The sequence below is a fragment of the Pongo abelii genome, chromosome 1 (assembly GCF_028885655.2).
Source record: "Pongo abelii isolate AG06213 chromosome 1, NHGRI_mPonAbe1-v2.0_pri, whole genome shotgun sequence".
NCBI lineage: Eukaryota > Metazoa > Chordata > Mammalia > Primates > Hominidae > Pongo > Pongo abelii.
Window position 1 is genome coordinate 228,344,639 of NC_071985.2, and position 23,640 is coordinate 228,368,278.

General features: G+C 57.1%; 1 protein-coding gene across 28 annotated transcripts in view; it reads left to right on the plus strand.

Moving 5' to 3' along the window:
• Window positions 1-21,073, plus strand: part of NPHP4 (nephrocystin 4) — a 127,541-nt gene extending 106,468 nt beyond the window's left edge. For 15 of the 28 annotated variants that reach the window (XM_054542184.2, XM_054542223.2, XM_054542191.2 and 12 more), the window contains 13 exons: window positions 822-1,002; window positions 7,579-7,704; window positions 10,407-10,612; window positions 12,595-12,821; window positions 13,037-13,223; window positions 14,410-14,493; window positions 15,997-16,153; window positions 16,770-16,855; window positions 17,426-17,511; window positions 18,555-18,778; window positions 19,367-19,542; window positions 19,848-19,991; window positions 20,476-21,073. In XM_054542184.2, the coding sequence (XP_054398159.1) occupies window positions 822-1,002; window positions 7,579-7,704; window positions 10,407-10,612; window positions 12,595-12,821; window positions 13,037-13,223; window positions 14,410-14,493; window positions 15,997-16,153; window positions 16,770-16,855; window positions 17,426-17,511; window positions 18,555-18,778; window positions 19,367-19,542; window positions 19,848-19,991; window positions 20,476-20,616 (2,025 nt within the window). In that variant the 3' untranslated portion in view covers window positions 20,617-21,073. The other 13 variants (XM_063715515.1, XM_024254084.3, XM_063715514.1 and 10 more) reach the window with 9 other exon arrangements.
• Window positions 21,074-23,640: the final 2,567 nt, after the last annotated feature.

The following is a 23,640-nucleotide window of genomic DNA, read 5'->3' on the forward strand; positions in this document are numbered from 1 at the left end:
CGTGAGGCCGTTGTCATCCCCCACACGCCTCACAGCGCTGGCGTTCGGGCAGAGTACTGAGCCATGGGATCTGATCAGCAGAAGAGCCCGTGGTCAGAAAAGTCCTGCTGAGGCCCTGCTGGGTCTGAGGCTTCCTGCTCCCATCCTGCCCCGAGCAACCTCGGCCTGGCATGCAGATCTGGGTCAAACCCCAGCCCAGGGCTCCCGGCGGGCCCCTCGTGCCCCATGGCCCCTCTCTGGGCCCCACAGGCCCCTACCCCAGCCATGCTCCCTGGCCCAGGGAGACGGGAGAGGCATTGTACCCTGTACCCTGTGCCCTCGGCCTGGCCTGCCTCCCTGGCCTTCTCTGCCTCCCCTGCCCTTTCTGTGCATGGCCTGTCTTCCTCCTGGAGTCCCGTTCGGGTTTCCGTCCTGGATTCCTCGCTGTCCCAGACATGCTTGGCTAAGAGTCCTTTGCGTTGCTTGGCTGCCCTCTTTCCCGCTCTTGCTTCCTGTGGAGGGGAGGATCCTCCAGGGCAGCTGCCAGACCCACTTATGCCTTCCCAGGGCCCAGTGGTATTTATTCAGTGGGTAAATCCAGTCATACTTTACTTAAGACTTTGTGAAAAAGACCCCAGTAATAAGGACTCCTGCTTTAAGACGTTGGCGCCTGGCTCGCCACCCCCTCACCCCCCAACGTGGCTCAGGGTCTTGTCCTGTGCACACCCTCTCCCGCCCACAGTGGCTTTCCTGGTGGGTTGGGGAGCAGCCTCCACCTGCAGGGCGGGTGGAAGCAGCCCAGGGCCGGCTCCAGCCTCTGAATGCACTTTTCTCCTCTGCAGCATCTCCTCCGCCAAGGCCGGCCGGCTGTGCAGGCCTCCCACGAGCTTGAGGTCATGGCAACTGAATACGAGCAGGACAACATGGTGGTGAGTGGAGACATGCTGGGGTTTGGCTGCGTCAAGCCCGTCGGCGTCCACTCAGTGGTGAAGGGCCGGCTGCACCTGACCTTGGCCAACGTGGGTAAGAGTCCCCAGCCTTGTGCCATTTCTCCAGCGGCCACCCAACCCCTCTGGTAGAGTGTGGGCTCCCTCGGGCAGGGGCCACATCATGGGCTTCACGGGCCCAGGAAGAAACTGGCAGAATTCTCACCAGCTTGGCCATGGAGCCTGTGTCCTCGGCCGCTGAGTCTGTCCTGGACCCAGTTGTTTGCATTCTGAATTTCTGATTGGGGTTAGAGGTCATCAGTCATCTTGGGCTCTCCTGCATGTTGTTGTTTGTTGCTGTCCCTGGAGGATCTCCGGGACAGTCCTCAAACACAGTGACTGGGTTCCGGGAGAGACTTCCCTGTGCCTCATGATGGAGGACAGACAAGGAAAGTGTTCCCAACATCCCTGCAGCCCAGGAGGAGGAGAATGGAGAGGCGCCCTTCTTCTCGGCCCAGCACAATGACCTTATAGAAAATGGTGCCCTGGGATTGCTCGTTAGAGGGACTGAGCAAAGCCCTGGACTTCACTCCACATCCAGGACTGTGGCGGGTGGGACACGTGGATTGGGTGGCTCAGGAGGGTCCCACCTGGGACGTTCCAGGGGCTTCGACTGAGGCCTCTGCTGGGACAGGGGCTGCTGATGGGACGTCAAGGGACACAAGGCTGGGTGCCTGCCTGTGCGCACCTCAGGGCAGAGGGCTGATGTGGGACCCTGTAGGGCCAGTGACAAGCTCACTGAACCTCCCGAGGGTCCTCTGGAATGTTTGGGATTTTTCAGGGCAGAATTGAAAGCACAACAAAACTAAGCCATGTGATGTTTCTGAAGCTGTGTCTGTCTGCGTGAGATTCAGACTTCTCTGCTATTTTTTAGGGAATTTTCCACTCCTCAGAACCCAGCCTGATTGTAAACCCCAGAGCCCCATGGGCCACATCCACCCGGCGCTGGCAGCACAGAGGTTGGGGGGGCCTGGCGGAGGAGCTCAAGTGCACAGCTCATTAAGTTGGCTTGGAGGCTCTGCCTGCCTGTTTACGAATGTAGATCCGAGGCGGCCTGGAAAATAGACAATATGGACACAGCAAAACTCAATTAGGTTCTGGAGAAATAAATGAGCCACATCTGAGGAGCAGGCATTATTCAAAGGCTCATGCAACTAAGGGAGTTGCAAGGAGCGTTCTGCTCCGAGACCGCGTTGGTTGTTTTTATATTTAATTCTCCAGCCACCAAATGTGCAGTGACTCCAGGTTTTAAAATCTTATCTTCAGAAGAAAGATTGCCTCCATTATATGTTATCTCCAATTGTCATTTTCATACTTCGCCTGCAAGAGAGAGATAAGCTCATAGGAAGGGGAGGCTGAGATAGCCAGCCTGGGAGACTCCGGCGCTGATGGGAGAGGGAGAGGTTTTCACAAAGGACAAATGCCACCCGCAGCACTCTGTGCATCGGTGCAGCGAGCCTGGCTCTCCTCCGTCGATTCTGCATTTTTTGGAAAAAAAGGTGTTGTGGCCTTTCTTTCTTCATAAAACTGGCTATTCTGTGGTACAGTAGGCTTCTCTCTGCCAGCAGCGTCGGTGCTGGTCATGGAAGCCTGTAGGTGACCGAGCGGAACAGAGCCTGAGCCTCAGCCTTGGCCTGGATTCTGCTCTGGGACAGCTGCATTCACAGTGCATGTTCTTGTCTGAGGCCACGCAAGGAAACCTTTGCTATGGCTGGGGACACGGGTGTCTGCCAGCTGGGCTCAGGGCCCTGGGACTCTGATGACGGGGAGAGGTCTGCCCTCATGCTTGGTGGCTGCTTCACGCAGGCCTGCTGACTTCCTTGGCAGCCTCTTTTGCACTGTCTTTCTGTCAGCTTTTGTCATCCAGGGACAGGAAGCACCAGATTGCTTTCTTTGATCCCAGTCACCTTGGTTGTGGAGTAGGACGGGGGTTCGGCTGGGAGGTTGGGCGGTGATCTTGGTTGTGGAGTAGGACGGGGGCTCGGCTGGGAGCTTGGGCGGTGATCTTGGTTGTGGAGTAGGACGGGGGCTCGGCTGGGAGCTTGGGCGGTGATCTTGGTTGTGGAGTAGGACGGGGGCTCGGCTGGGAGCTTGGGCGGTGATCTTGGTTGTGGAGTAGGACGGGGGCTCGGCTGGGAGCTTGGGCGGTGATCTTGGTTGTGGAGTAGGACGGGGGCTCGGCTGGGAGCTTGGGCGGTGATCTTGGTTGTGGAGTAGGACGGGGGTTCGGCTGGGAGCTTGGGCGGTGATCTTGGTTGTGGAGTAGGACGGGGGCTCGGCTGGGAGCTTGGGCGGTGATCTTGGTTGTGGAGTAGGACGGGGGCTCGGCTGGGAGCTTGGGCGGTGATCTTGGTTGTGGAGTAGGACGGGGGTTCGGCTGGGAGCTTGGGCGGTGATCTTGGTTGTGGAGTAGGACGGGGGTTCGGCTGGGAGCTTGGGCGGTGATCTTGGTTGTGGAGTAGGACGGGGGTTCGGCTGGGAGCTTGGGTGTTACTTGTGTTCTGTGGCCCTTCCTGGGGGAGGCAGGCGTCAGGACAGATGGCCCCACAGGCCAAGCATCTGTGTTCTCACGGGACATCCTAGGAGAACTGGGTGGTGATGGGTTCTGACAGATGGCCAGGCTGTGGGGTCACACGGTTGGCGGTGGCGGGCTTTGCTCCAGCTGCAGGGCTGCATCGGGAGCCCTGTATGTTTGGAGGGAATTCCCGCCTCTGCAGCAAATGTGTTGGTGCGGGTGTAACCTGTTTCATGGAAGGGGAAGAAAGCCTACACTAATTTAACATCCAAGTTGTGCCCTGATGAAATGCAGTGCCTTTGCTGCTCGTACCCTTCTTGAGTGAGCACGCAAGTGTAAATTCAGCTTACCTGGTTTATTTTCCCATGTGCTCTAAGTATAAATACAGTAAGAGGAAACGGTCATGAAGCCCAGCGGGGTTCTGTGTCCTGCTGGTCCCACCCGCTGCAGCCATTGTCATCATTAGGTGTCCTGCGAGCCTGAGCTCCAAGAATGCTGGTCGCCTGCCCCAGGAGCTGTTTGGACCCAGCTTGGCCTTGCAACACTCTCCTTGATCTCTTAGTACTTCTCAGGGTGGTGCATAGAACAGGCTTAAAATAGACCAGTGCCCACTTCAGTCAGATGTGGGTGGACCAGAGGCCTTGTCTGCGATTCAGGGAACCACTCGCTGTCAGATGAAGGTGGTCGAGAAAGCTATGGAGCATTCTGGGCTGCCCCGGTTGTAGGATGAACCCACTGCAGCTCACAGTGAATGGAGGTGCTGGGTGTAGGATGAACCCACTGCAGCCCACAGTGAATGGAGGTGCTGGGTGCCTGGGAGGCCCCTCCTTCTTGGAGCAGGTCCTCGGGACGTGACAGAGAGCTTGCCAGGACCGCCAGCCCGTGAGCTGCTGCCCCTGCCGCGAATTCCCGTGGGAAGAAACACACACAGCAAGAAGCTGGGGCAACTCTGAGCTTGTGAGTGGGAAACTGAGGCTTTGGGGCTGGTGGCACTTTCTCCTTGTCATGTGGAGGGCAGCGTGGCCCGGAGCGTGAACATCGGTGGCACTTCCTCCTCGTCATGTGGAGGGCAGTGTGGCCCGGAGTGTGAACATCAGTGCCAGTGCCCACAGCTCTGGCCCTGGCACAGGCAGGCTGGGCTGGTTCAGGCTGCTGTCCCTTCCTCGCCCTGGCCTGCTTGTTTGTCTGCCGTTTTCCCACATGAATCTGGGAAGTCTTTGAGGACACCAATCGTGGCTTCTTTGTGGTGGTGTTCGCCCTTGAACCTGGCGCTGTGGTGGAGAGATTGATGAAAGCGTTGATAAGAAGCCTGAGTGCCCTTCTCACCCGGAGCCCTGTTCTTCCTGGGCTTCAGAAGATACAGCCCATGGGGCATGAACATCTACTCGTGTGAAGGAGTGCTGATCTGGGTTCCTTTCTTAGGGATGAGGATCTTGATCTTGTGACCACGAGTTGTCAGGGCCAAAAACGGATTCCTGGCAGGCGAGAGGAGGGTGTTTGGGCAGAAGCTCTGCAGCCTCCACTGGGAGGGTGCGGGCTTTCACCTGAGGGTAAGCTGGAGACCCCTGCAAAGCGTGTGGGAGCAGAGGTGGCCATGGCGGGCCAGGACAGGAGGGAGGGTCTGAGAGCAACAGGGAGAAGACTGAAATAGCCCTTGTTCTAGGTGCTCGTTCTCAGGAAGCTGGCTTGGAGTGAGGACTGAGTGGACGCTGCAGGTGCCAGGAGGCGGTTGGTAGCCCGAAGGCAGAAGCACAGTATAGGGTGTGTGGGCGACGTGGAGGCTACGTCTTTGTGGGGATGTAGCAGGGACCTGGGCTGAGGGGGAAGTCAGCACGACTGTCCTGCTGCACAGCACGGTGCTGATGTCGAGGTCAAGGAGAAAGAGCAGGAGGCTGGGGGTGTCAGCTACTGGGACATTGGCAAGAACGAAATTAATTCCTCTGGAAAGAGATGGCTGGGTAAGTGCACCACTGAGAGATGGCTGGGTAAGCGCGCCACTGAGAGATGGCTGGGTAAGCGCGCCACTGAGAGATGGCTGGGTAAGCGCGCCACTGAGAGATGGCTGGGTAAGCGCGCCACTGAGAGATGGCTGGGTAAGCGCGCCACTGAGAGATGGCTGGGTAAGTGCGCCACTGAGAGATGGCTGGGTAAGTGCGCCACTGAGAGATGGCTGGGTAAGCGCGCCACTGGCCTTTCTGGTTGCCAACTGGGGCGTGGGAGGAGGCAGCCAGCCTTCCCATCCTTCATGGTGACGGCTGTGAGCGTGGCTGTGAGAACCTGGCCTTGAGGGCCGAATTCTCAGCACAGGTGAGCAGGCGGCTTGACCCCACAGCTGCCCAGTGAGCTTTCAAGCTGCCTCCAGGGACGGCGCTGAGCCGGGGAGTTCTGCATTTGTGCTTGTGCACAGACGGGAGGAGGTGGGCAACGCGCCAGTGCCTTTGCCACAGTTGCTTTTGGAGCTTCAGTTTTGAAAGAACTTACGAACACTGAAGCAGGGACAGATGACCAAGAACAGCTCCAGCCTGCAGGAGGTGGCAGGAAGGACAGCCCGGCTTGGACTGAGATCCGGAGAGAGCACTCAAGATGACCAAAGGAACTTAAGAATTAGGAGAATGTGAGTTCTTTGAGGGCAGCAGGGAGTGTTCACTGCTGTGTCGTCAGCTTTCCATCCATCTGTGAAGTGAAGCTCTTCTAGAAGTTTTCTGGAGATTGATTCCAGGCAGTCTGTGATTTCTAAATCTAGCCTCTCTCTACCACCACATCGGAGCCTTTGCCCTCAACAGCCCTTCTGGGGGGGCCGGTCTGCTGTCCCGCCAATGTCTTTGATGTCGCCAGCTGCGATTCAGTATCTGGCTTTCAGGTCCTTTCCAAAATCCAGGCGCTGTTCCCTGGGGTGTAGAGGGGCTGGACTCAGGTAGAGCAGCTCGGAGACCTGCCTGGCTCCCTTGGGAGGATGGGCACTCCCTTTCCAGCCTCAGCTCAGAACCATTCTAGAGAGATACCTCCATCAGCCAGCTCCGGTTTTGTCACCAAGAGAACCTGGGTTGGACGGAGGATGTGGCTCACCTCTGCAGGTGTCTGCGTGTGGGTGTGCTCCCAGCACTGGGCTTGTCCTTGAAAACAGCAGCTCCTGACAGGCAAGAGGGGAAGGAACCTGGTGCAGCAGGTGCATCTGCCGCAGCCGAGGAGGGACCTGGCCAGTGTGGAAGCCCCTCCCTCTCCTGGGGCTGGGGTTAGGCAGGAGCGAAGGGATGCAGAGAGGCAGGAAGCCCAGGGGAAGGGGTTCCCACTTTTAACAGCTCCCGGGAAAATGGTGAGGACATCCCAGGCCCGAGGGCACTCAACACTGCCTCGTTGGAATTAAGGAAATTGATGGCACAAGCATTTTGTGGGCACCCTGGGTGGTTCATTTTGGGACACAGCTTCGTTGGCGGTGCTCTGCCTCACCCCTTGGGGAGGTAAAGGCCACACCGAGGTTGTGGGTCCCATCCTTGCAGAAGAGCGCGCCATGGGCAAGCATAGCTTCCCCCAGGACACTCAGGTTTGCAAGTTCGCAGGGTGCCACACCTGCCGGCTGCGAGACATGCTTGTCCCGAGGCCACACCACTTGCTTGCCAAAGACTTCTGTTATGAACACAGCCCTGGTGAAGGCTCCAGTTTGCGGGGGCTCTTTGACCCTGGGTGTGTGTGGAGTCAGACATTTGCACGTGTGAATGCACACAGGCCTCTCCTTGATCAATGCAGCCATCAAGAGGCCGAGGTTAGACTTTGTGAGGCAGCCCACCTTGCGACCAGAGGTCCAGAAGGAAGAGTCTGTGTGCAGCGAACTGTGAGTGCCATACGCTTTCATTCAACCCAGGAAATGGAGGCTGCTGCTGACACGGCAGGAGAAGGAAGACCTAGCTGAAAGTTCACAGCAGAACGAGCTCCCACCTGTCTCTCAATTGCAAAACATTCAAAACAGAGGCGGTGGGGCCTTAGTGTGTCGGGGTATAGATGGGCCATTTGAAAGCCACAACCGCTTATGTGGTGGGTTGATCTGTTTCATCAGATTCTTATTTGGGGTTCGTGTCTTATGTTGGGATGTTTTTCACGTAGGTCACCCGTGTGAACAGAAAGTGAGAGGTTGTAGCACATTGCCACCGTCCAGATCTCGGGTCATCGCAAACAATGGAGCCAGCCGCTTCTCTGGAGGCAGCCTCCTCACGACTGGAAGCTCAAGGCGTGAGTTGATACTGTTGGGCCCATGTGTGGGTGGGTCGTGAGTGGTGGGTGAGGTGGAAGACTGCGTGTGTGTGTGCATGTGTGTGTGTGTGTGCGTGTGCACCATTTGTGGTGCTGTCAGTGCCCCTCTGCGTCTAGGACGGGACTGTGCTGTCCATGTGCGGGTGGGTCATGAATGGTGTGTGAGAAGTAGAAGGCTGTGTGTGTGCACGTGTGCGTGTGTGTGTGTGTGTGTGTGTGTGTGTGTCTGCGTGTGGACCATTCATGGTGCTGTTAATGCCCATCTGCATCTAGGGCAGGACTGTGCTGTCCATATGCAGCTCGGTGCCCTGGCTGGATGCCCCTGTGGACCCACCGGCCCCACCGAGCCACCACACTGATCACACCCTGGTGCTCTAGGCTGGGCTCTGCAGGCGACTGTGCTGTTTGGAGAAGTGGGAACCCTGCCAGTGGCATTTGTGTCTGGTTGGCTGCTCACCTGCAAGGGAAGGAGGAATGGAGAGAAGGTCAGGATGAACATAGACTGATTTTCAAAACAAGCTGAGGTCCCTCATGTTGTGAACAGAAGAGGGAAGCCAGTTATGGAGCTTGGGAAAGAAAGACCTGGTCTTGAGAGGGGAAGACCTGGGTTTGGTGAAAATGTGTTTCACAGCAGGGAGGCTCTGAAGTTTTTCTATCCTCTTAAAATTTAAGGCCTCACAGACCTGAATATAAAGTACTTGTCATTTGAATTACAAGTGGGAAGTGCTCTTTAAGGAGCATTTTCCCCAGAGGTTGCAGATCATCTGTGTGAATTCAAAGCTGCCTTGCGCTTTTGTGTGTTGCTGGGCCTTGGAGCTGTGGCTTGTTAGAGGTGGGAGGGGCCGTTGGGTTCCATCCTGCAAGGCTTCCAGGATCCCGCAAGGCCCCTGAAACTCTGGGTAAACTTGTATGTTCTCCCTGGGAGCAGACATGAGGGGCTCAAAGGGATTCATGATCCAGGCAGGTAGAGTCTGTTGTTCTGGGCCAGCTTCCTCATTGTAATTTTGAAGAAACTGAGACGAAGAGAGGTCAGGTGACTTGGCCAGTGCCGTGGCTAAGGGGTGAACTTGGCTTAGAATCTCGATTCCCTGCCCTGGGGTCAGTGCCCTTCATCCTCAGCTGGTCCTGCAGACCACCTAGAGTACGATGGAGAGCCAGCTCCATAGAGAGAAGTCCCTGAGCTCCGGGAGTCAGGCTGAGGTTATTGATAAAACTCTGCCTCCAGGCGCAGCAGATCAGGGGCTCAGCTGTCGGGGACCAGGAACCCAGAAGGACTTGCTGAGACAATCAGAGGCCCCTGAGGTCAGTGATCCTCCAGACCCTGTTTTGCTCAGGACCAGGACAGGAGGTGTCCCTTAAAAGCACATGTCTCACCCATGGCGCAAGGCTCTGCAATTAGCAAGTTGCATGAAATTTTAAGAAGGTTCTCAGTGCTTCGTGCTTCACCCCAAGTGCAGTCTCACGGTCACTCTGTAACTTCCTTTCTGGTTTCATTGGGACCACGAGAGGTATTTGTTGGGGTGATGCAATCTGAAAACTTGAGCTCATGATAAACTCCCACCTGCCCAGGCCCCAGGTCCCTCCACTCATGGCCGTGGCTGCAGGTAGCTCAGACCAAGCCTGTGCCCGAGACTTGTAAGAGCCACTCGGGGCATCTGCAAAGGAGTTCGCTGCCTTTAAAATTGGATGGTGGTGAGGGACCTGACAGTGGCATTGTTTCCTTGTGAGAATGAGTCGGGGGTCACTTGCTGCCCACTGTGTGGAGGCTTCTGCAGGGGGTGCCCACGCCCCATACAAGTGGAACCAGGCTGGGAGAGCTCGGGCTGGCATTGGTTTCTTGTGGGAAGTTTCTGCTGGTTCCAGGGAGTGAGGAAGGACCCAGGCCCTAAGCTGGGGCGCCCCTCAGCTGCCCTGCCTATGCCGGGCTGAGCGATTGTCTGGGAGCCTCATGTGTCAGCCTGTGGTGTGGCCTGGTCACGAAGCACAGCCCCACCCGACACCCTATGCCCCTGCTCTGTGTCGAAAGGAAGGGCCTGGCCCATCCAGTAGTGGCTGAGCCTTTGCCAGTGCTTGACCCTGTTCAGCTTCTGTTGGTTTGCTAAACAAGTCGTTGTGTGTCCCTGGTTTGAGTAGGGCCACCCCAAAGGAGTCAGGCTGTCCTGGGGGCCAGCCAGTACAGGGGCAGCCGGGGCGGAGTTGGGAGCAGGAGCTTGGGGGCCAGGCCTGCTCTGAGCTTCGTTCCCCGCCCCCCACTCACTGAAGGCCTCCTGCCAAGAGGGCAACCCCTTACCCCCATGCCTGATCCGAGGGGCTGAGGCCGGCAGCCCTGGGTGAAGGCATTAGTGGGCCCTTTAAGATCCCCAGAGCATGGGCTTCTAGAACATGGCCTTCTTCCCCTAGAAAGCCCCCTGGTGGTGTGTTGACAGCATTGGATCTAAGGGCCAGAGTCAGAATTGCTTTTAATTTGGAGGCTGAGGAAAGGAGGGGATGCTGTGGAAACCAGGATATAGTTATCATCTTTATCTGGATCTCAGAACTCTGCAGATTGGAGCTGCAAAAAGCAGAGCTATGCTCTTGAGCTCCCTCCCTGGATAGGTGGTCCTGGGAGGCCTGCCCCGGTGTCTGCTCCTGGAAGGCAGACACTGCTCATCCACCTGACTCCCACACTGATCCTTTTGCAGGAAAACACGTGGTGCAAGCACAGAAGCTGGCGGACGTGGACAGTGAGCTGGCCGCCGTGCTACTGACCCATGCCCGGCAGGGCAAGGGGCCCCAGGACATCGGCTGTGAGTCGGATGCCACCCGCAGGCGTAAGCTGGAGCGGATGAGGTCTGTGCGCCTGAAGGAGGCTGGGGGAGAGTTGAGCCAGCGCGGGACGAGCGTGTTGGTGAGGATTTGTTCAGCTGTCACTGTCCTGGGCTCTCCACGCAGACCGAGTCACTGTGCACATCTCTCCCTGCCTCCCACATGATTCTCTCTTACCTTCCTCCCAAGTCCTAGGGACAGAATATAAAAAAATCGGACTTTTTCAGCCACCAGGGGAAATCCTTGAGAATTATCTGGAGAGCTGTTAATAAAAGCCAGTTCTTGGGCGTTACCCCTGGAGATTCTGGTACTGATTGGTTTGGGCAGGACCCCCGGAGCCTGGGTTTGAAGAAAGCTTTGCAGGTGATTCTGAGGCTCTCCCAGTTCTGGGGACCAGAGCTGTGAACAACTGACATATCCTGGGTTGTCAGTGTAATCATTCTGGCTAGAAAAATCCCCCTTTTTGGCTGAAAATCTAAATAGAACTTTTAATACTTTGCTACTAAGAAATGGGAGGTGAGAATGGTTGTACCTCCGGAGCTCATAGAAGTCGGGAACCACAGGGTCCTCGAGAAAGATCTCCTGGGAGTCCCCCTTACATGTAGGCAGGCCGGGGTCTGAACAGAGGTGTCCCTTTTCCTGACAGTAAACTCAGCAGGGCTGCCACTCAGCCTCCCTGCCAGCAAGGCCCTGGTGCTCAAAGGTGGATGCAGACGCCTCCGTCCCTCCCTAGGCTCAGTTCAGTCTGCTGGGGCGAGGAGGAGGCATGGTGAGAGGACACAGGGTTAGGAGGCCTGGCCTGAGCCGCAGGACTGGTGGGCTCTGTGGTCAGGGAGCAGGGAGGCCAGGGTAGGGCCAGGGCATGGCTGGGGCCTCCTCCCCAGGCCTCAGGACACACACCTCATCTCCCTCCCTCCCTCCCTCCCTCCCTTCCTCCCGGCTGGCAGGGCTTGAGGCTGTAGCCTCTGGAGGCCCCCAGCCTGGATAACCTTAGTTCTGTCAGCATAAGCTTGGAGTTGAGGAGCCACTCTCAGCCCTAGCCCTGTTTCTCATCCTAACTCATGTCTGGCCCCATCGTCCAGCACAGCCTGTCAGAGGTTCCACTTCTGAAAAGCTCTGATGATAAAATTCTGATGGAGGCCCCAAGTGTGAAAGGCCAGCTCCGATCCCCCTGCAAAGGAACAGCCAGAGCCTTGGATGTTGGAAAGTGAATGTCCAAAGTCATTTAAGTCAGAAATCAAATTTTGTCCTCACCTTTTGAGTTAAATCCTGAAAGCATTAAAGTCAGCCCATCTCTCTGATGCCTCAGCCTCCTCTGTGTTAGACAGAAGGTTCCCAGCGCCCGGCCACAGCGGCTTCTTGGAGTAGCTGCAGGCTGGCCGGCTGACTCCCCGGCATGGGGGTGGCCCCTTCCAGGCCTGAGATCTTGCAAGGCAGCCTCTAGTGGGCCTCACTTTTTCTTGTAAGGCCCACAAGAAAAACAAGCCAGTCCCCACCCGGTAGAACCCACGTGTGCTGGCCAAGCCCCTCGAGTCCCTGGGGCATCAGAGCAAGGGGGTGGCTGAGCCTTGCTGAGGCAGTGTGCTGCTTGCCCGGACTCTGACCCGGTGTGACCGAGACTTAGCAGGCCGGGGGCTTGTCCTCTCCTGTGGACGCTGGGCCCAGGCAGGGCTCCCGACGTTGTGTTGGGGACCTGGCTGGTGAGGCCTGTCACCATAGTTTTGAGGCCATTCTTTTCTCTTGTTTGAAACTTCCAATTCTCCACTGTGCGGGGGGCCAGACTCGTGGCTGTGAAGAGTCTCTCAGGAGCAGGCAGGGGTGCTGTGTGGACCTCCGTGTCGGGGATACAGCTAGCAGATCTCTGTCCAGCACTGCCTGAGATCCATGCCTGGGCGGGGCCGGCCAGTTCCACCCAGACCACATGGTCAAGGAAGCGGGTGGTGGTGGTGATGCTCGTGGAGAAATGTCCTGTTCTGAGATTGCGGTTGGTTGGTGGCCAGCAATAGCCCCTTGTGGAGGAGAGTGTGCCTGGGACCCTGTCCGCCCATGTCCTCTTGTCTGTAGGTGCAGCAGAGCGTTCGCACACAGCACTTGCGGGACCTACAGGTCATCGCCGCCTACCGGGAGCGCACAAAGGCTGAAAGCATCGCCAGCCTGCTGAGCCTGGCCATCACCACAGAGCACACACTCCACGCCACGCTGGGGGTCGCTGAGTTCTTCGAGTTTGTGCTTAAGAACCCCCACAACACACAGCACACAGTGACTGTGGAGATCAACAACCCCGAGCTGAGGTGAGGTCTCAGCAGTGCCCGTCCTGCCCCAGCCCAGATCTGTGTCGGGTGCAGCCGGCGCCCCTGCTGAGCTGGCTTGAATTCTGCCTGAGAGCCGGGGCGATTTGATTCCTCTCTCCCCCTCCTCTGAGCACCGCTCTCGGTGGGTGGGACGTAGCCTCCTGTGGGCCTTCCTGGGAAGAACTGCCCTGACGCCTGGACACTGCCTCCCCCAGCGTCATCGTGGACAGTCAGGAGTGGAGGGACTTCAAGGGTGCTGCTGGCCTGCACACGCCGGTAGAGGAGGACATGTTCCACCTGCGCGGCAGCCTGGCCCCCCAGCTCTACCTGCGCCCCCACGAGACCGCCCACATCCCCTTCAAGTTCCAGAGCTTCTCTGCAGGGCAGCTGGCCATGGTGCAGGTGCGGGTGTCAGGCACACAGGGAAGTTGCATTTGGCTGATGATGGTGGGAAATTTAGAATGCTTCTGGTCTCCACCAGTGTCCTTCCCTTGCTTGTGCAGACAGACTAGCCTTGGGGCTGCCGCCCACTCCCCTTGGTGCTCAACAAGAGCCCTGGCATGTACACTGCGAGTGGCAACCAGCCCCTTCTCTTTTCCAGCCTGATGGGTGTCGAGCTGGACCATCTCCTCCTAATTTTCTTTACTAAGTTGGTTAGAAGGGCTTAAAGCCCAGTGAATCTAACGGATTGACATTTTCTAGCATCTTCTTTCCAGTTAATGTTGTTTGGTCCCTTCCGACTGCAGCACTGTCTGCTCTATGCAAGATGCAGCTTTGCAGGCATGTGTGCGGGGAGCATGTGTGCAGGGAGCATGCGTGCAGGGAGCATGTGTGCAGCACGTATATGTGCAAGAGGTATGTGTGCAGGGTGTATGTGAGGTGTGTGTGCAGGGTGTATGTGAGGTGTGTATGCAGGGGGAATATGTGAGGTGTGTGTGCAGGGGGGATGTGTGAGGTATGTGTGCAGGAGGCATGTATGCAGGGTGTGTGTGAGGCACGTGTGCAGGAGTTGTACGTGTAGGGGTCTGTGTGAGGTGTGTAGGGAGTGTGTGAGGTGTGTGTGCAGGTGTGCAGTTGTGTGTGTGCAGGGAGTATGTGAGGTGTGTGTGCAAGCATGCAGTTGTGTGCAGGGGGTGGTGTGTGAGGCGTGCCTGCAGGGGGTGTGTCATGCCTGGGTGTGTGAGGCAGGCATGGGGTGTGGAGTGTGTGTTTCAGCTTTTGACCTTTTGGGGTCAGCTCTCTAGGGTGGTGGTCATCGCTTAAGGTGGACTTGAGATGTCCCTAGAGGCTCACTCACAGGATTCCATGCTGGCTCTTGGGATGGGCTGTGAGGACAGCAGGTGGGACCTCAGGCCTTTGGCTTCAGGCAGAGCTGGGTTTCCACCTGGGATCTGCTGTTCCCTTTGCTCCTGGCAGCCTCAGCCTTCTCTGGCACAGTGAGGCCGGTTGGTGATGGTTGCTGCCCAGAGAGTCAGTGTGAGAGGAGGCTGGTGGCTCCCAGCTGGGTGGCAGTGGTGTCTCTAAGCGCAGGTGCTGGTTGCCTAGTGGTGTCGCCCCCTGACCTGCTTGTGCTTTTCTGTTCCTGCAGGCCTCTCCTGGGTTGAGCAACGAGAAGGGCACGGATGCCGTGTCACCTTGGAAGTCCAGCGCAGTGCCCACTAAACACGCCAAGGTAAAGGGGCAACAGAGGACAAACTGATCTCGGGGCTTCCTGGGTATTCCCGGGGCCTGACCCTTGTGTCCTTCTCTCCCCTCCTGGAGGGGAGGGCTGGGGCTAGGTCAGGGCAGGGGTGGTGTGGGCCTGGGAATGGCCTTCTCCGTGTCCTCGCTGGGTAGGGCAGCTCCGTCTGGGTGTGGCACAGCCTGCATGGTGTCTGGTGGGAAATGCCTCGTTGGTGGCCGCCTTCTTGCAGCCCAGGGCTCTCCGGGTGTGAAGCTGCAGTTCCCGTGGTGGCTGCCACAGCCTGCAGCCACTCCTTGAGCCTCACACAGAGCATTCCCTGGTGTGTGTGAGTGTGTGGTGTGGTTCTTCCTGGAAATAAGACTTAGTCCTTGGTTACGTCCCTTGCTAAGCGAAGGCTGTGTAGTAAGGCACCTGCTTCTCAACAGCTGGCTGAGACGTTCTTAGGAGGAGCTTGAGACACTGCTGCTTTATGGCAGTTTCTGAAGGTTTTTTTTTTATTCGGTAGAAACATGCTTTTTGTAGTAGTTGGGAAGTGAAAAACAAAATTAAAAAGCTTTGGTCTTTCTTACACCTTGCCTGGAGGACAGAATTCAGAGTTCAGCGCAGTCCTGTGAGGCTGTGGGGTTCCCATGGCCTGGGTCTCACTGTGGTTGCAGCCTGGCCCTCTGTGTCCGGCGGGCCCCATCACCAGTGAAAACTTGCTTTATTTTATTTAAATGTGCAGCCACAGCTTTGCCTTGATCTAAGGAATATATCTGATCTTTATTGAGTGCCCTAGGTTAATGCTTTTTCCTTACATGTGTGGGAAGTCCCAGCCATCATATCCTGTTGCCAAAACCGTTGGGAGGAAGGTTTTCCTCTGCTAGCTTAGGTCTGAATGGCAAGGCCTGCAGGTGGATGACCATAGACAGAGGGACAGGAGGAAAGATGGGCCTTACCATCGTGAGCTCATGGCGCATTGGGAAGTGAGTAGCTTGCCAAATGTCCAGAGGTCAAGGTTTCTGTGCCAACATAGCACAAAGTGGGCGAGGGCCAGGGCCTCCGTGGGAAGGCAGGGACGTTCTGTTGTCTCTTTATGCTGTGAGCATGGCCAGTCTGTGACTCTCCTGGAATTTGCAGGATGCTTTCACTTTCATGGCGGGAGTAGTTTTGACTTGGGACTGCAGACCTTCTCCACTGGCATTTAAGAAGTGTGCTGTTCTTGCGAGAAATAACAGCAGTGCAGCCGCTTTGGTGCCCTGTGTGGGTGCCGGCCCAGACCTTGCTTAGCGGTCCCCTCCGGGTGGAGACCTGCTGCTGCACCCTGCCTTTGACGATGCCCGACCGTCACCCTGCCTTTGACGATGCCCGACCCTCCCCCCGCATGGCAGTGGCGGGTGAGGGGTGAGTGGGTCATGGCAACAGTGGAGACACCTGTGCTGTCTAAGGAGGGACAAGAAGCTGCTTACGAGCCTCATGCCCGCCCCAGTGCTCAGCGTGGCCTCCTCACAGGTCTTGTTCCGAGCGAGTGGCGGCAAGCCCATCGCCGTGCTCTGCCTGACCGTGGAGCTGCAGCCCCACGTGGTGGACCAGGTCTTCCGCTTCTATCACCCGGAGCTCTCCTTCCTGAAGAAGGCCATCCGCCTGCCGCCCTGGCACACACTTCCAGGCAGGTCCTGCACTGACCCTGCGGCCCACATGTTGCAGGCTCACCTGTTGGAAGTAGACACCTCCTGAGGGTGACAGATGGCCTCATGGCTTCATGCCCTGGTGCTGTTAGAGCACGTGGGGCTGGGGAATTCTCTCTCCTGCCTTTACAGTTTGAGACGGTGTCCCTCTTGCCACTTCTGAGATGACTAGGTGCACATTTGCCGGCTGAGTCCACCCTTCTAAAAAATCCCAGCTCCCGCGGCCCAGGTCCAGGTGTGCCTGGAGGAACACCTACCTCCTCACCTGACGGCCGGCGTGTTTCTGGTGCCCCTTACAGCACAGTGCAGGCTTCCCTGCTCCAGGGAGCTGTGCTTTCCTTTTTGTGGCCCCCTCGATTATTCTCTGTGGAGGTGGCTGCAGCCAAGCTGCAGTGGGCCGGATGGGCGGTGTCCATGCAGGGAACACAGTGCTTGGATGCCGTCCTGGGAAAGGTGGCGGCATCCGTTTCCCCAGCAGGTGTCTTGCTGAGCACCTGTGACGAGCCTGTCCTGTCCTATAGTATGTAACGTGTGGGGCCATCTCCACACAGGCTGGGGTTGTGGAGAAGACTCTTTTTGACATTTCCCCTGCTCCAGGTGCTCGGGTGGGAATGCTTGGTGAGGACCCCCCAGTCCACGTTCGCTGCAGCGACCCGAATGTCATCTGTGAGACCCAGAATGTGGTAGGTTGTGTTGTGGCCCCGGCTCAGGCAGATCCTTCCCAGCGAGTCTGCGCCCCTGTCGGCTTCCCCACGGGTCTCCTGGGACCCTCTTCATTTTAGGTTTTCTGCTAAGTAGTTTCTTTCCCAAGGTACTAAAGGGCTATTTTGACATCCTTATGAGAGCTTTATGAGTGTGTTTTTATTTTTTCTACTAGCAGATCAGCTCCTTGATCATCTGAATTTAAATTTTAAAAAGGCATGAAGCAAATTGAATAAAGTGAATGGTAATTAAGGCACTTATTAATTATCATCATGTAAAGGATAAGGCAATAATTGTGTTATGACCAGTTAGGAAACCGGATAAAATCTCCTATAGAATCTAATTGTTGAGATCCGTGTAAAATCAGGAAGCTAATGATCTTTCTTTGGCAGTTAACAGAATAGTGAATTCCGACTGGTATAGAACATGAACAGATTCGTTCTGGGAGGGGCTGGCCGTCACTCACTGCGTGTACTGGTCACAGATTTAGGGGCCAGGCTGGGGTCGGCAGAGCGCTGTGTGCCCTGATGTGCTGCACATCTGGTTGGCAGGGCCCCGGGGAGCCACGGGACATATTTCTGAAGGTAGCCAGTGGTCCGAGCCCGGAGATCAAAGACTTCTTTGTCATCATTTACTCGTAAGTGCACAGGCTTCGGGGACCTTGGGGCGGTGGCAGAGGAGAGGAGGAGGCAGGCCTGGGGCTGCTGGTGGATTCAAAGTAGGCTTGGCCCCTTCCTAAACTTGGAGCTGTCGGGCCTTCACTTTGTGAGGCAGGATTCTGCTGCGAGTTCAGGGCCCGCAGGGGCCTAGGGAAGGCATCCTGGAGGGGCACGTGCAGCCTGAGTGACTTGGGATGCAGCTTGTGCCACCAAGGAAAGACACCAGTCAGCCTCTGTCCCCAGATAGTGGCAAGGGCCACCCAGAAGCCCCTCGTTACCTTTTTATTGCTGAGTCCCTAGGCTGAACAGCGTGACTGAAGCTGTGGTCCCTCCTGCGGAGAGGCAGGACTGTGGTGGAAATGCCCGTCCCTCTCTCCTCCAGGCTAAATGACCCAACCCCTTTCCCCTCCCCTCCTAAATCGGATCCCCAAGCCGTGTGAGAATCCTTTCAAACTGGTGTGAGCTGAGAGATTTCCTGCAGTGCTTCTGAGGACGAGTCAGGGGCTAACCTGCACTGAGTGCCCACCAGAGGATGAGGGGCCACGTGACCACGTCTCAGAGTGGCTTCCTCGTGAGCCCATGAAGATGCCTCACCCAGCCCCATTTGAATACGAAGCAGCAGGCTCTTGGCCCTAAAATGCTAACAGGGGCTTCCGTGCTCAGGCCGGCATGACCTCCAGCCTCACCCTGTCTCCTGTGTGGTGCTGCCCTTGGCTTTGCCTCAGAACCTCTATTGGGGGTGGACACTTGTCCAGGATGTGTGTTTGGTGAAAGCGTGCCTTGTCGTTTGTTTGACATGTGGTTCCTAAGCAGCCCTGCCATGCCCTGAGAGCCTCTGAGTGGGAGGTGGGCAGCCACGGGTGGAGCCACCAGGCCCCAGCTCTGCCTGCCAGGGCCTGGTCCTCCAGGGCTTTCCTTGCGCGGCCCTAGCTCTGCTTCCTGGGGCCTGGTCCTCTGGGGCTTTCCCTGCGCGGCCTCCTGTCTGCCCGCGCTCCTGGCAGTCCTTGTCGGCCTCTCGCAGGCTGGTGCTGAGTCCTCCGGGACAAATGCAGATGGCTCCCGTCCCACTGCAGGGATCGCTGGCTGGCGACACCCACACAGACGTGGCAGGTCTACCTCCACTCCCTGCAGCGCGTGGATGTCTCCTGCGTCGCAGGCCAGCTGACCCGCCTGTCCCTTGTCCTTCGGGGGACGCAGACAGTGAGGAAAGTGAGAGCTTTCACCTCGCATCCCCAGGAGCTGAAGGTACGGCCTCTCTGGGAGCTGTTCTGAGCCTCTCCCCAACCCCAGCCTGGAGACGGGCAGTGGGCATTCAGCTGGGGCACAGTGGGTGGCCCTGACGGCAGCTTTTCCAGCGCCTCCAGCACTCAGACGCTGTTACCAGAGGCCTCTTGGCAGTTGCCTTTTGTTAGATGTGCCATTGTGGGGTGAGTGACGTACACACCAACCCCAAAGGCCAGTGTTCAGAATTCCTGGCAAGGTGAACAGTGACAGGAGTTCTGGCGTTAGTGAAGCTACAGTTAGACGGGGTGGGAGGGCGGCCCCTGGTGCCACCAGCTGGCCAGGGTTTTAAGCCCGAGGTGGCTTCAGTTCTCTCTGCGGAGGCAGCGCTTAGGGAATAGTCACCACGTGAGAGGAGGGACTTGCCAGGCGCGGACCCAAGCCGTGGCCACAGTGATGTCAGGGTTGGTTGTGGCCTCAGATTTGGCCGCCCCGGAACCACCCATGACCTTGGGCTCCCCTGGCTGATTGGGCTGCAGGTGCCCGGGAGCCCCTTGCTTGCACACCCTGAGAGGCTGTGCTCTGACCTGCCTCTCTTGCTCTTGAAGACAGATCCCAAAGGTGTCTTCGTGCTCCCGCCTCGTGGGGTGCAGGACCTGCATGTTGGCGTGAGGCCCCTCAGGGCCGGCAGCCGCTTCGTCCACCTCAACCTGGTGGACGTGGATTGCCACCAGCTGGTGGCCTCCTGGCTCGTGTGCCTCTCCTGCCGCCAGCCGCTCATCTCCAAGGTCTGTATGTGTGACAGGCACAGGCTGAGGGGATGGGGGCTCAATACCAGGGCACTGCAGGACCCCCACCTCGGCCCTGTGACTCGGGCCACCTGGATACAGTGTTCTGACCCAGCAGGGCTGGGTGCACGAGTGTTTGCTCCTGTGCTGTCTGTCTCCCGGATGGAAGCTCCAGAGAGTGTCTGTCTTATCTCTGTGGGGGTCCCCATGCACGGTGCACAGGAGACTCAGGGAATACTTGGAGGAAGGGCCAGTGGCTGTTTCCGCGAGTGGCCGCAGCATCTCCCTGTCCCCTCCCTCCACAGGCCTTTGAGATCACATTGGCTGCGGGTGAAGGGAAGGGTGTCAACAAGAGGATCACCTACACCAACCCCTACCCCTCCCGGAGGACGTTCCACCTGCACAGTGACCACCCGGAGCTGCTGCGGTTCAGGGAGGACTCCTTCCAGGTGTGGTGGGGCTGTGCCTGGGACTCCCAGGGGAAGCCCTGGGGACCTGAATGGAGGGCAGTTAGCCTGCATTTAGGAGCGAGTTCCTCGAATCACCAGCAGTCTTCCAAAAGCCCCAGGGTGGTGACAGGTGCCATCCCATAGTTGGGTGGGCCTGTTGTCTCTTTAGTAGCTGGAGATTTAGCAAAGTTTCTCCTGAGCATGGGAAAGGGTGATGTGCCCAGGGCTTTTCATGGTAATGTTAGACAGCTCAGTCTCGAAAATAAGTGTGCCTCCGAGTCCAAGTAATGTGTCACCCTGGCTGAGCACCGGTTCCCATCCTTGTCCCGGGCGCTGAAGTCAAAGGCAGGCCTTGGATGCACCCGCAGGGCTCCCCTGCCTTGTCATTTCCCCTTGGAAATAAACACGACTGTGCAGAGAGGTTGCTGGTGAGATCGTGGGACAGCCTGGGGGTGGACGCTGGGATTTGGATGCTTATTTCCAGGTCGGGGGTGGAGAGACCTACACCATCGGCTTGCAGTTTGCGCCTAGTCAGAGAGTAGGGGAGGAGGAGATCCTGATCTACATCAATGACCATGAGGACAAAAACGAAGAGGCATTTTGCGTGAAGGTCATCTACCAGTGAGGACTTGAGGGTGACGTCCTTCCTGCGGCACCCGGCTGGGGCCTGTCTGTGCCCCTCCTGCCCTGCAGGCCGTCCTCCCCGCGTCTCTGCAGCCTTTCACTTCAGTGCCCACCTGGCTGACCTGTGCACTTGGCTGAGGAAGCAGAGACCGAGCGCTGGTCATTTTGTAGTACCTGCGTCCAGCTTAGCTGCTGCTGACACCCAGCAGGCCTGGGTTCCGTGAGCGTGAACTCCGTAGCGGTGGCTCTGGCTCTGGTGCTGCCATCTATGCATGTGGGACCCTTGTTATCTCTGTTGCTCAAAATGTATTTTATGAATCATCCTAAATGATAAAATTATGTTTTTCTTACTGGATTTTGTACAAACATAATCTATTATTTGCTATGCAATATTTTATGCTGGTATTATGTCTGTTTTTTAAATGGTTGAACGAAATACTAAACTTTTACACATCTTCCCTTGGCAGTTTTCTTGAGTGTCTGCTGGCGCAGTGTCAGAGGCTTCCTGTCTACAACACAAGCCCGGTTTCTCCTTGAGGAGACATGGTGGGAGCCAGTCAGGCAGCCCATGCCCTGTGTCCTCATGGAGAGGCCGCTCAAGCCTGCCCTGGGTGGGGGCTGAGACCCTGGCTCTGAAACGGCAGCAGTCGGGTAGAAGTGCGAGGGGCGGAGGGTCCTGTGCCTCTGAGTGGAGGGTGGGCCGCACCCAGCCGTGGTTGCAGAGAGCACGTGGCCCCACTGGTCCTTGCATTGAGGCGCGGTCCTCGTTTGCGGAGATCAGTCTCGGTGGGTGGTCTCTGCTGTCTCTGCATGCTCTGATCCTGACGCAGTCCCCGTCCTTCAGAGAGAAATTTCGCGGGCACTATAGTTGGACCCTGAAGGTCAGAGCTGTGGCTTTTTCCTGCGTCCGTGCCAGGGGCAGAGGGAGAGTGGAGATGCCTCCTAGGGCAGTGTGTTTGTATCCGGGTGCTGCTTCTCAGGAGACAGTCTGCCCTCCCTTCCCACGGACTCTCCAGCCGGACAGGACTGGCCGACACAGTTTTCTTTTGAGGGAGCTGGATTTTCTCATAGGCCCCAAGGCTGAGTCCTAGGCAAGGGAACAGTTGTAAGACGTTCAGTCCTCCAGTCCTCATGGAAGAGGCTCCGGGGAGTCCTGGAAGCCACATGCCAGTTCCATCCAGCCCTGCCCTGTGGGGTGGCGAGTCCTGGTGGGCCCTACAGGCTGGGGCCATGTCTGGCCTGTGCTTGCAGGATGTCCATGCAGAAGCAGAAACCACAGCAGCAAAGGAGATCCATCCATGGGCTAGAAAACCTCCTGTGGACATGTCCCTTCAGCGTTTGTAAAGCTGCAGTCTCCCTGCTTTAGAGTGTCTGCCTTCTAGGGGCTGCTGGAGATGTCTATTGGAGGCCATGGCGGTCGTTGGTTTACTCCCTCACTCCTTCATATGGTACCACATGCCTGCTGTGGTGTCCGCCCTCTCAGAGGCTCAGGAACATAGGGAAGGCCCACGGTACCTGGGATGCTCGGCTGTCGCCAGCCCGGAGTGGCAAGGAAGAGGTGCAGCCTCCCACAGGAGGATGGAGGTTGGCGGGGGGCTTCCCACGAGTCCATCTGAGTGGGAGAATAGGGGAGGGGAGACCTGAGCAGAGGGCCATGGGAGCTGAGGCCCGGGGCCGGCGGCATGGTGTGCCCAGAGCCCTAAGGAAGGCCACCAGGCTGAGAAGCCATCCCTGATGCAAAACAAGTTCCTTTCAGGCCACGAGGAGGACTTTTATCTGTATCAAAAAGCGTCAGGAAGCCTTTGAAAGGTTTTATGCAAGGATGGGTGTGGGGATGTGATCATATTTGCGTTTGGGTAAGATGGGGGCAGTAATGTGGAGAATTAATTGGAGTGGGCCCAGATGTAGGCAAATGAGAGGCTGCTGCAGTAGTTGGGAGAGAGAAGATGGGAGAATGGACAGAAGAGGCTATATTTTGTTCAGCTCTGAGTGATTGAAAATCCAAAATAACACTGTCTTAAACAAGATGGCCGTTAATTTCTCTCACATTTAAAAATCCAGGTAGCTGGTATAGGGCTGGCGTGGAGCTCCACCATCACTGTGCTCCCGTCTTTTTCTGTCTTACCATTGTGCTGTTCTTACCATGTTGCTTCCACCTTGTATCCTGCTGCAGCCCCTGCCATCACCGCTCCATTCCGGTCAGCTGGAAGCTGGGGTGAGGGGCATAGCTCCTTCTGAAAAGTTACTTTCTGGAAGCTGGACCCGTTTCTCTGCTCGCATCCCTGCGTTCGTTTCCTGTGGTTGCCTAGGATGGCCTCTGTCCACGCCAGAGCTGGCTTGGAAAGACTGAAGGAGCGAGGTGGAGGCTGGACTCCAGGGGGAAGGAGTCACTTAAGGTGTTTCTGTGTCTTTTCAACATGTACCTGTGCGGAGTAATGTATCTCTCTGGCTTGTCCCTGTTGTCGTCTGGGTTGGGAATCTCCACGTTGCTTTTTCTTGAAGGAGGCCTCTGAATTTGCACACCTGCCTCAGGGCAGACACTGAACAGCCGGTCATCCCAGCTTGTCCACACCATATGCTGGCTCAAATGTGTGCAGCCATGATACGGAGCCGTCTCTTCGAGTCGGATGTCCAGGCCTCTGGTCACAGCGTCACCTGGCCAGAGCCTCCGAGCAACCCGGGTGCCTGGCCACTTCCCTGGCAGCTCTGTGTGGAGAAGGTGCAGCTGTGATTTGCTGGGTCTTGTCACTGCAGGCACCACCTGGGCAGCCCACCCATCCCTGTCCACTCCGTCTGGCTCTCGCCCTGCTCCTGCTGTTCCCCGTCGCACCACGCGAGGGCAAGGCCTGCCCAGTTAGCCCGCCGCTTCTGCTTCTGCAGCACCGCTGCGCTCTCATTAAGGGTCTGGGGAATGGCGGCCACTGTGACGGGTGCTGAGTCGTGTGGGCAGGAGGCTCAGACTTTCTCCTAATAGGTGCCTTTAAAGTAATGTTGATGGATGTGATTATGAAGTTATTATGTCCCA